The 12,856-nt window shown below is 42.7% G+C and overlaps 1 protein-coding gene across 1 annotated transcript in view; it reads left to right on the plus strand.

Annotated features, from left to right (window-relative positions):
- LOC124594581 (pyruvate kinase-like) overlaps positions 1 to 12,856 on the plus strand; it is a 96,292-nt gene that overhangs the window by 51,154 nt on the left and 32,282 nt on the right. Inside the window, exons 4-5 of the mRNA XM_047132955.1 lie at positions 5,064 to 5,210; positions 12,267 to 12,725. Of these exons, the coding sequence (XP_046988911.1) occupies positions 5,064 to 5,210; positions 12,267 to 12,725 (606 nt within the window). The remainder of the gene's footprint in view (positions 1 to 5,063; positions 5,211 to 12,266; positions 12,726 to 12,856) is intronic.

The raw sequence follows: 12,856 nt of genomic DNA on the forward strand, positions 1-12,856 counted from the left end.
TTGTTATTAGCTTGCGTACCTTGCTGATCTTGTCACTACCTACAGCGGGTTTGCCATCTTTATGTTTTCATTATTAGTGATTGATGCAATTGTCACTACTTCATCACACGGCATATCAATGGGTGGTATTGGGATTGTTTTTATTTCATCACTCGGCACCTCCTTGGGAAATGGTGGTGGTACCCCTACTCCATCAGTTGCCACATTTTTGGGGATTGTGGAGGTTTCCCACGTTCTTCACATGCCACATTATTTGAGATCAGTGGTGGTATCCCTACAAAATAACTTGCTACATAGTTTTTACTTTCTTTACACGATACACAGTAGGTGTTGCTCTGTTTCATGGGCATTACTATGGGTGGATGTGATGGCCTCTCATTGATGGCAGAACTGGTTTCCCCTGGGCTGCAGTATCGTCCTGAGACAAACTTAACAGGTTTTATGTACTGTTTACATTTTGTTGTGTCATATCTGTCTGCATGTTCGGGATCTGTCCGAGGTATAATTGACTGTTTTATACTTTGTTGCGTCTCGTAGATGTTGTTGCGAAATGCATTTTGACGCTATTCATTATGTGAGTGAACAGCGTGTGTGTGTGAGATGTTTTGAGTTTGTCTCTCAATTATTTCATATTCCTATTCTTCAACTTTTTAAATTAGTGCAGTCTGAAATCTAGTCCATAATAAGAGTTCACGTTTTAGCGTAGTGCAACTATCGGATCTACCCTATCTACATTACAGTTCTGATCCAGATAATTTGTATTATCAAGATATGGCCTGCGTGTATATTAATCATGTTATTTCATTTTTACTGGTTAATGTGTCCCGCTGCAATAAACCATGCTACCGTCGCCATTTTACGGCGCGGTGCCAGCTTGTACTTCTTGTGCATGCAGATCGGTTTTTCATCCTCAGTGTAAAAATGTCCGATTCTGTGTTTAGAACGTACTTCGTGTGTTGACTGGAATTCGTATTACAATGTGAGGCCACAGTCAGTCTTCTCAATTTGTCTGCTGTACAAGAGTTTGTAAGTTACACACTCAGTCGTTCATCCTTTGGTGCAGGTCTTGCCTGTTATGTTACACGGGATTATTATTATTATGTAGTATTCTGCCTAGTGGCAGGTCCACGTCTTCGTACGGAGAATTTCTGATTCTACTGTTCCCTGTCTTCAGCTTCCTTCAGTCTGTTGTATCTCCTTCCATCTTTCATGTCGTCCAGATGTTGAATTCTTCTTCTTTCTCGTCCTGCGTTTCTTCTGAGTTTCCCTTCGATGACATTATGTATGAGTCCCTCGTGTGTAAGTACATGTCCAATCCAATTGGCCTTTCTCTGAAGAATTGTACGCAGAGTAGTTCTCTTCTCTCCTACTCTTCGCAGTATATCGTCATTTTGTATGCGATCTGTCCACTTGAACTTTTCCATTCTCCTCCAGTACCACATATCAAAGCTCTCTAAATATTTTTTCTCCTTCTTTCTCATGGTCCATGTCTCTGCTCCATACAGTGCGATGCTCCAAATGTAGCACTTTATAAGTTTTTTCCTCAATGCCAAACTCAACTTGCTGGTCAGCAGAGTCCTCTTCTTGTTGAAAGCAGCTCTGGCCATGGCAATTTTTGCTCGTATTTCGATGGTGCAGTGGCATCCTTTGTGATAAAACTTCCCAGGTACTTGAACTGATTCACATGTTCCAGTTCCCGATTGTCACCAGTAATCTTCAAGTGTTTCTCACGTTTAGATACGCGCATCACTTTTGATTTTTCGATGTTGATTCCCATGCCGTATTTTCTTCCCGTTTCCACCAAATTGTTCATCATGTGTTGCAGCTGTCTCTGATTTTTGGCGAGCACTACCAGGTCGTCTGCATACTTGATGGTGTTGATGCATCCTACTTTATACACCGGTCCCGGGCATTATGGTTTTTTATATCCTTCTTCACGACATATTCCACAAATAATTTGAGGCTCTCTGTAACCCTTCACAGCTTGGCCCAGATCGCAACACTTAAAACATTTTGCAACAACATTGTAATCTTTGGCTCCTAGAGGATGGAAACTTACAAATACTTTGTTTTGGCTCAATAACTGATTTCTTACTCTGGGACTTACCTCTACAATGTTATTTACAAAACCTGTATTTCGTGGCCTGGTAAATTTAACTCATATAGTTCGTTGAGAAACTTATCAACCTTTCATCATCCTTGTAAGTTGTTGGCACCTATAGATTGCCACAAGAGGTCTTCTCTTTTTTATGGTTTCACACTTAATTTCTGAAATGTTGCGACTTTTCTCTCAAAATCTTTTAGTCTTCTTGCGTCTGTGTTTCCACAATGACAAAGGATTGTGTTTTGCTGATTGATCTTATCCTTAGGTTTTCTTTCTTGGATCTATGCATGTCGTAAGTTTGTTTTAACACTTCATTTGTGTTTTTGGTTAATGAAGAGAGTTGTATGCTGTTTTGCCTTGGCCTCTTATGCGTTAGTATTACAACTTGCCTTTCCTGCTGGAACGACCGCTACTGCACCGTAAGTCAGTGGTGACTGTTTATTCTCTATCTTTTTGAGATGTTCATTTTCTAACCTTAACCTAATGTTCTCTTCTTGCAGCTTCTCAAACTTTTTTCTCGCGTTGGGGTATTATTAACCTCTATAACTGTGATCTGGTCCTTGAGTTTGTTATTCTCCCTGTTTAGGATGTCAATCTGTCCCTCTAGACGTGCTCGTCTTAATGCATCCAAGGACTCAATCTCCTGTTCTGCTATGGCCCCAATCTGTACCTATAAACTTGCACGCAGTCTAGCGTTCTCATTATTTATTGCCTGCACTTACCCTTCCAGTTGTGACTGGGAGAGAGTGAAAATGATTAATCCGCGTTTCAATTTTTGTGCACATGCCGGGGGCAATTTCTTAACCCCCAATTCCTGGGAAACTTCACCAACTATTTCATCTATGGCTGATGGTTTCACTTCTGGGGTACCAAATTCAGTGCTCAGAAGCTGCTGCTCCTCCATTTTCTGAGCACCTTTCTGCAATACAGAGCGTGTACCTCTTGTTATTGTCACAAGTGAGCGTGTTGCCGACGAGGTGCTGCTTGATCTGCTCCTAAATGGAGCAGAAGATGCAGCTGTCGGCTGGGGCTGCGTTTGTCGCTCCAGGTCTCACATGCGGGCACGGGAGTGGAACGGTACAAAGCCAAAGATCATGCATTGGCGTCTCAGTTACTTCGATAATGGAAGCAACAGGAGCCCATGTAGACTTAAATGCCATAATATGTTTATTGGCTAAAGCTGCAGTGTTACAGCGCGATCTAAGTTTATGTACCACGATCAAAATTCGATGTTTATACCACGAAGAGTCTTCAATCTGTGCACCACTAAAGGTTATGTCGTGATCCTTGTTCGTTCTCTGTACTGCGATCAAGTACGTTCTCTGTACCATGGTAAAAGTGCGTTCGCTGTAACACGATTGAAGTTCGTTCTATGAACCACCTTTTGGCGCGAACACAATCACGGCCAATTGTAGCCTTCAGTTACTCTACAGAAAATTTCAAGGACTCGCCACAACTATGAATTATACCTGCCTGTTCTCACTCAACTCTGGAAACACTTTTATCCATAAAAGTCATCCAGCGCAGAAGAAGAGGAGTAGACTGGGTTATGATGACTAGTACACTTGCGAAACCGAAAGTACGCGAGGTGCAATCGACATACAGTGTATTTTCTAAGATTTTAGAGTAAACTATTACCAGATAAACTAGTTAAAAGATTGTGCAATGTATCACTGTCAAAATCGCACACAACTCTCGACCAAAAACGGAGCTGACAAATGACCCCAACGAGAAAATTAGCGAAATTAGAAGTAATATAGAAATTTACCGACAATAACTATTCCCACACTTCTTTCGTGAATGGAACATGAAAGAAGGGATTAGATAGTGGTACCACAAGCATCGTCCACCACACGGCGTCATTGTGTGCGGAGTATTGATGTAGAAACGATATGTTTTCTTTAATTGCCCCCTAATGATGATTTAGAAAATGATAACGTAGAGCGTTCTATTGATCCGAGCAGCCCAAAACTGGTAGTGTAGTGCCAAAAGGCTGCTCTGTACCTTGGTTTGGACCAGACCGCTGTCGTAATGAACTAAACTTGACACTAACAATTCGCCGAAGTAAGATCAGCTTATTAATTCAAAGCCAGCTTAAAATAAATGTTCTTATTCCATACTTTTCTAATACGTATTTCATTTATACAATAGTAAGAGAACTATATTTGCATTCATTGGCTACAATAACCGGGCTTACGTTGCCGGAATGGATGAGGCATGACTAACTAACATTGTATCATAGTGGCTGGTCGATTATAGACTGATAGCGATTGGTTTATGCAATTTACTGTCATGTATGCCTCTGGGATTACTTGTTCGCAAGAAAACTGTCTGAAAAACTATTCATCTCAGCTGAAATACTTCATCGGTAAGGATAAATAATTCAACACAGCAACGCGACACGTCACAAACTAAAAAATAATGGTTGACATAGCGAGGTCGAGGCGTTGAAATGTTCCAGTGGTATCTAGGTTTGTGATGCAACTGGGAATCTGTGAGTCCATCAGCGTTTATGGTAATGAAGTTGCAGCCATGCATCGATCAGGAGTTATGAGATGTAGTGTTGGCGGCACGAATCTATGACAAAATGTCAACAGGTTATTGAGTCATTACCATCTACATCTAGTTGCTGTCTGTGCCTCCTACAGCGGTTACTCTGGTTGACAGATAATAACTACCTGTGGTGATATTACTCGACTGTAACTGCATAACTGATACTGGTAATTTCTAAGTAGGATAAAAGCAGATTACAGTCATAACTAAATGCTTTTTACGTATCTAGTCTTGCCTACCATTTCCGCCGAACTAAAGGTGCTTCTTGCTAAAATTGCTGTTCGCAGCTAGTACGACGTAAATATTTCTTCTTTTGATGTGTCAATGCTTCACTGTATATGATTCACTGAGAACTTTGTGGTTTGCAGCATTTACATTTCTGTTCATATTTTTGGTTTCTGAACAGGTCCTTGGTGAAGATGGAGCTCGTATTATGATAATATCGAAGATAGAAAATCAACAAGGTATCGACAACGTTGACGAAATAATTGAAGAATCCGACGGCATCATGATCGCGCGAGGAGACATGGGCATCGAAATACCTCCGCAGAAGGTGAGGAATGTAATCATTGCAGTACTGTTTCTCCTTGTATCGCCCTGCCGGCATAGCTAACGGTAATACTTTCTACAATAACAAGTCGATATTGTCTTACGGTTTCCTCGACACATGCCACAGTAATCATTGGCTTTTAGTGTCGCAAGTATTATGTATGTGCACTATCTAATCAAAAGTATTGGGACACCTATTGGTGGACTCTAATATGGGGTGTATCGATCCTTCACCCTTCTGACTGCTTGAACTCTGCTGGGGACACTTTCAATAATGTGTTTGTCATTGCCGAAACCAGAGTAGGTGGTAATTTAGGACACTGGAGTCTCGAGCGAAGTCGACATCGAGGTGGTTCAGGTCGAGACTCTGGGCAGGCCAGTCCATTTCAGGAATGTCATTGTCCACAAACTATTTCCTCAAAAATACTGCTTCATGACGGGGAGCGTTGTCATGATGATACAGTCATCGTCTTGGAACTATTTCTCTAGTGTATACAATGCTGTGAAATGTGTTCAAATCTTTCCACATTTAGCATTCTCTTAAGTACTCTAAGGTGACAAAACACTAAATCTTGAAAAACACCCCCATACCGTAACACTATCTCCTCTGTACTTCATTGTTGCCATTACAGATGATGGCAGGTAACGTTCTCTAGGCATTCGCCAAACCCAAACCTGCATGGTATTGGTCTAACTGTGTTTGTTCCTTCACATTTGAGTTTTACAGTCACATCACCAACAGTTGACCTGGGCAGCTCTAGAAGGGTTGAATTGTTCCTGGTGGATCTGTGACTCAGGTTACTTCCAATGACTGGTCCACGTTCGAAGTTACTGAGTTCTTGTGATCGACAGATTGTGCAGTTATTGCTTCTCTGCTGACAGCACAATGTTCCCCGCCTCCTTTTATACTGGCGGTCAGTACGCCATCGCAACATTATGCCTTCCCACACCACAGCACCCGTCTATCCTACTTACCAACTTTTCCGTTATCCCTTTCCTCGCCGATACTGCTAAGAACTACCACGTTCCTTACTTTATCAGTCCGTCAAATTTTCAGTATTCTCCTGTAGCATCACATCTCAAACGCTTCGATTCTCTTCTTTCCCGGGTGTCCCACAGTCCATGATACACTTCCATACAATGCTGTGCTCCAAACGTATAATCTCAGAGGTTTCTTCCTCAAAAATAAACCCCATGTTTGACACTAGTAGACCTCTCTTTGAAGGTATGCCCTTTTTGCTAGTATTAGTTTGCTTTTTATGTCCTTCCTGCTCCATCAGTCATGCTTTGCATGTAGCAGAATTCTCTGGCCGAGGGTCGGAGATTTTCTCCGCCCGGGGACTGGGTGTCTGTGTTGTACTCATCATCATCTTATCATAATTTGGGACGGAGCTTCTGACCACGGTGTTGAGCGCCCAAAAAACCATCGTCATCATCATCATTCTTTGACCGAAGTCAAACTCACACAACTGCAGCACTGTCCCCAATTCTGATGTTAAAGTTTTCATTAATTTCATTTCTGATGCTTACTTTCGCTTTACTTCGTTTCTTTCAATCCATAGTGTGTGCTTGTTAGACTGATCCCTTCAATAAGTACTGCAATTCTTCCTCATCTTTACTGATAAAGGCAATATCTTCAGCAAATCGAATCGTACCATCTGAATTTTAATTCAACTCGAAGCATTTATTTCCATCATTGCTTTTTTATGTATAGATTTGTTACTGATAGATTACATATATCTTTTTTACCATTACTTAACCACTATTATTGTTATTACGAGGGTTGGAACTTAAATAGTGGCAACTATTTATTCACAGCCGATACAAAAGAGTTACATGTTTGCACCTGTTACTGTCATTCAATGTAGTCACCAGTGTTGTGTAGAACCCGTTGCCAGCGATGTGGAAGGCGTAATATACCGTTATCAGAGCCTGCTCTGTTGATGGTGCGAATGGAGCAGTCTAAAGTTAACGATGATTCTCGTGTACGACTGTGACGGTGTTATCAAAATGGCTTTGAGCACTATGGGACTTAACTTCTGAGGTCATCAGTCCCCTAGAACTTAGAACTACTTAAACCTAACTAACTTAAGGACCTCACAAACATCCATGCCCAAGGCAGGATTCGAACCTGCGACCGCAGCGATCGCGCGGTTCAAGACTGTAGCGCCTAGAACCGCCCGGCCTCTCCGGCCGGCGATGGTGTTATCCTAACGCATTACGTTCCTCCACGGCAAACCGTCAGTGCACAGTATTACTGTTCGTTTTTGGAGCATCATCTGCAACCAACTTTGCGAAAGAAGCGGCGACACTTTTTGCGCAACCCACCCATCATTTGCGCGACAATACGCGGGCGCATACAGCGCAAGCTGTGGCTGCTCTGTTCGGTCGCTGGGACGTAAGTCCTTGTGACTTTGATTTGATTCCGAAGATGAAGGAACCACTTCGTGGCATTCGCTTCAGAACTGTTCCAGAGACAGAACAGGCAGTAGCCCTTTCCATTCGCAACATCAACAGAATAGGGTTTGCTAACGGTATACTACGCCTTCCACATTGCTGGCAACGGGTTATACATAACGCTGGTGACTACTTTGAAGGACAGTAACAAGTGCAAACATGTAACTCTTTTGTATCGTTTGTGAATAAATAATTGCCACTATTTAAGTTCCAACCCTCATATTATTATTATAATTACTTTTATTTTTACTGTGCTGAGATACAAATTTCTAATCAATTAAAACATACAACAAAGTCAAAAAATGTTAAAACATGACCTGCTATGTAAGTACAGGGAGTAAGTCTAAAGGAAGCAATAAAATAAATAAATAAATAAATAAATAAATAAGATATAGGTTGAACATTAAGGGTAAAAGACTACATCCCTGCCTTAGACCATTTCTTATCCGCTCTTCCAGTCCTATCTTTCCCCTTGGTTCTTGGACATTTTGTACAGGATTATTCATAAGTACCTCTGGGGTTTCAGAATATGACTGTGGAAAAACTACATGACATACGGAGAAATGACCATACATCAGTGGACAGAGCATATCTCTAAATTTCTATTCGCCGGATAAGGAGTCAGTCAACTTTCTTATCTTTAGTCACTCTTTTTAAAAAAAAAAATTGTTCATCTTTTGTTACCTTTTTAAATTTTCGTCACCTTTCTCACTTTTTTCTCGTTTAGGAAAAAGAAGTTATTTAATTTTGCTTCCTAGTTAGTTCGTTTAGCTTTTTGGGATGCTCCATTGATGAAGCTAGATAAAGTCTATGCGTTGTTGTTTTTGTTGTGGTCTTCAGATCAAAGACTGGTTTGATGCAGCCCTTCATGCTACTCTATCCTGTGCAAGGTTCTTCATCTCCAAGTACCCATTGCATCATTCTGAATCTGCTTAGTGTATTCATCTCTTGGTCTCTCTCTACGATGTTTACCCTCCACGCTGTAAACTGGTGACCCCATGTGCAGGACCCCTTGTTCATGTTCTACCAACCGATTTCTTCATCTAGTGAAGTTGTGGCACAAATTCCTGTTGTATTCAGTAGTTACTCATTAGTTACGTGATCTACTCATCTAATCTTCAGCATTATTTTGTAGCACCACATTTCGAAAGTTTCTACTCTCTTCTTGTCGAAGCTATTTATCATCCGTGCTTCACATCGATTCATGGCTACACTTCATACAAATACTTTCAGAAAAGACTTCCTGACACTTAAATCTATACTCGATGTAAACAAATTTCTCTTCTTCAGAAACGCTTTCCTTACCATTGCCAGTCAACATTTTATATCCTCTCTACTTCGACCATCATCAGTTATTTTGCTCCCCAAATAGCAAAACTCATCTACTACTTTAAGTGTTTTATTTCCTAACCTAATTTCCTCAGCATCACCCGACTTAATTCGACTACATCCCATTATCCTCGTTTTGCTTTTTTGATGTTCATCTTATATCATCCTTTCAAGACACTGTCCATTCCGTTCAACTGCTCTTCCAGGTCGTTTGCTCTCTCCGACAGAATTACAATCTCATGGGCAAAACCTCAAAGTTTTTATTTCTTCTGGATGGATTTTAGTTCCGACTTCGAATTTTTCTTTTGTTTCCTTTACTGCTTGCACAATACATAGATTGAATAACATCGGGAATAGGCTACAACCCTGTCTCACTCCCTTCCCAACCACTGCTTCCCTTTCATGCCCCTCGACTCTTATAACTGCCATCTGGTTTCTATACAAATTGTAAATAGCCTTTCGCTCCCTGTATTTGACCCCCGCCACCTTCAGAATTTGAAAGAGAGTATTCCAGTCAACAACACTGTCAGAAGCTTGCTCTAAATGGAGGAACATGTAAGTTAATGGAGAAGAGTAGGAGAAACAAACCCTAGTGCTCGAATACAGCATTAGTAGTATGCTGCTGGACACAGTCATGTCGTTTAAATATCTGAGCGTAACGTTGCAAAGCGATTTGGATCGGAACGAGCATGTAAAGATTGTAGTGGGAAAAGCGAATGGTCGACTTTGGTTTGTTGGAATAGCTTTAGGTAAGTGTGGTTCATCTGTAAAGGAGATCACACATAAGATAGTAGTGAAACCCGTTCTTGAGTACAGCTCGAGTGTTCGGGATCCACACCAGATTGCATTAGAGGAAGACATCGAAACAATTCAGATCCGGGCTGCTGGATTTGTTATGAGTAGGTTCGAATAACATGCAAATGTTATGGAAATGCTTCAGAAACCCCAGTGGAAATCCCTGGAGGAAAGGCGACATTCTTATTGTGGAACATTGTGGAGAAAATTTAGGGAACCAGGATTTGAAGTTAACTGTAGAACGGTACTACTGTCACCAACATACATTTCGCGTAAGCAGCTCGGAGATAAGAGAAATTAGGACTCATACGTAGGCATATAGCCAGTAGTTTTTCCCTCGCTCTGTTTAAAATTAGCACTCATGCGTAGGCGTATAGCCAGTCGTTTTGTCCTCGCTGTGTTTGCAACTGGAATAGGATAGGATGTAACTAGTGGTGGTAGAGGGTACTCTCCGCCACGCACTGTACAGTAACTTGCAGTGTATGAATGTAGATGGTTGTTGGTCAGCCGAAAATGCTTAACATATAGTTATTATTGGCTTCGATTGCGATGAAGTCGATTAAAATTAACTATTTTTAGGATTCGGCAGCTGAACCTAACCATCGATGTTTCCCAATCAACAGTGCTATACAAGTCTTTTCTTGTTTGGACGGTTATACCTTCAAAAAGCAAGGTCTTTTCTGGGATACTGGACAGGGCAGTTGGGAGGTCACCATATTTTTATGAATACCATGAACCCCAGTTTCTTTAACGCTTTGGAGACGAAGCTCGAACACAGATCAGGCTGCAACTTCGTGTTAAAAATTCCACGCCCGAGTATAGGTCGGGCCGCGATTTTCTCGAAGCGCAAGCCACCTATCGTTCGAAACCTGGACTCATTTCGTATGAAAACAATGTACGGACGTCTCGCGACCTGCTCCTTGATTGGTGCTGCCTACTGCTGTCAATTTCTGGATTTACTTCGAAAGAATCCTTAGCGAATTTTGCTTCTATTGTCGTGAATGGCTGAGCCAATACGATCGTATTGACGTAATTTAATGTATGTACTTGCAGTTTGGTACAATTCTGCTGCAAATGCGTCAAGTTTGTTGAGTGAGCAAGAAATTTTCGAAGTTCAAGAAGAAGGAATTACTCAAACATTCACCCCGCCCTATTTTCTTGGGACGACAATTATAGTTTGTGACGTCATCATTATAAAATTTGTAATGTATCAAAGAGCTAAAGTATATATGAAAAACGAGTCTTGAAGCCTGGCCCTTTTTTGGGTATGTATTAGTCTTGAAGATACATTATTTAAATACGCCCCAGTAACGCTTGAAAACACGGCATAAATGACCGGTTTCCTAGGCTTAATATTCTTCTAAGTGGCTAGTCAGCCAAATGTTAACGCAGTATTAAATACTGTGTGTGAAAGCTTCATATAAGTAGTTTGGTCTTTGGTCAGAAACTTGGGGTTAAATAAGTGGTCTGCTTTGAGAAGTATTTTGATAAGTGTGGTGAGCGTACTGTGAGACCTTCAGTACACACACCATCAGATTATTTGACTTGCCGCTCTAACGAAGTAGGTGAGTGTCAGCAATATGTCTCGTGGTGTTATCGTGGCGTGTTTACCTTCTGCCGTTAGGTCAGACGATAGAAAGGCCACTTGCACGCTTAGAGTAGCAGATTGACGGTGACCAACTTTAAACAGAACTTGATTAATTTTCACACACATTTATTAAAATAATAACAAGCATAAAATTTACTTAACTTGGTTCTGGATGATATTTACAATTGACAATCTGAAGTTCCTTTTGTATTGGTACGTTAATCTTATTCTCACATATCTCTCTGATACCCGACAAAAGTGTCTATACATTTATCTTCATGGCTATGTTCAGGACTGTGGTAATCTTATTAGGTGCAGACTGAAACTTGACTATAGACTGGTACAGACAAATGCAGACTGGTACCAACTGGTGCAGACAAATGCAGACTGACTAATCGGAGGTCTGTACACTCGTTATAATACCTCGCGCGTTCATGTATCACTGCGCGAGTGTGATCCGCGAGGAGAAAAGGTTCTACGTAAGCAGCAATCTCATTGGCTGCGTTACATATTAATACGCGGATCGGCGGAAGCAGAAGTTGGTCTGTCTCTATGGCAGCGCCATCTCGTAGTGCGGAGACGGACGACCGCTGCGCCTGCGCTGTTGTGCTTAGTGGGGCGCCCTCTAGTGGGAAAGTTGTGTACGCGCTGACTACGTGGAACTATGTACACAACAACAAGCGATAGAGTTTTCTCAAAGTTTGTTGGAGAGCGAACAGAAATAGTGGGAGTGCGGATGTGAACGAGAACGAGAACACGAGGGTTGTGGAGTCAGCTACGAATCGAGATCACGCTAAACAGTTTCCGCCAGGCTGGTGGCTTGCGACCGGTCACTACAACGTACAGATACAGTGTTAATCTGGGTCACTGTCGGAGAAATGTGTGGCGCAGGTGTTCGTGGCGCAGAAGTCGATCCTGGCCAAGTGCAACCGGCTGGGCAAGCCGGTGGTGGTCGCCACGCAGATGCTGGAGTCGATGGTGGGGCTGCCGCGGGCGACGCGCGCAGAGTCTTCGGACGTGGCGAACGCCGTGCTGGACGGCGCAGACTGCGTGATGCTGTCGGGCGAGACGGCCAAGGGCAAGTTCCCCGTGCTGTGCGTGCGCGCCATGGCCGAGCTGTGCCGCGAGGCGGAGGCGGCCGTCTGGACGCGCCAGCTGTTCGCCGAGCTGAGCTGGCTGGCGCGCCCGCCCGTCGACAACACGGAGGCCACGGCCGCCGCCGCGGTGCGCGTCTCGCTGCACAGCCGCGCCGCCGCCATCCTCGTGCTCACCGACAGCGGCAAGGCCGCCAGGCTCATCGCCAAGTACCGGCCGCGCTGCCCCATACTCGCTATCACGCGGGACGCACAGGTACACCGGCCCCTGCCCGCCATAAACGAAGAAAAACTTTTATTTACTTTCTGTTATTTACTTGCCTGTTTCCTTAGCTGGTCAGTTTTGATTTCTCAGATGTACTTCCACGGTGCTCTCGGAGGAGTCCC

Source organism: Schistocerca americana, chromosome 1, assembly GCF_021461395.2.
Source record: "Schistocerca americana isolate TAMUIC-IGC-003095 chromosome 1, iqSchAmer2.1, whole genome shotgun sequence".
Lineage (NCBI taxonomy): Eukaryota > Metazoa > Arthropoda > Insecta > Orthoptera > Acrididae > Schistocerca > Schistocerca americana.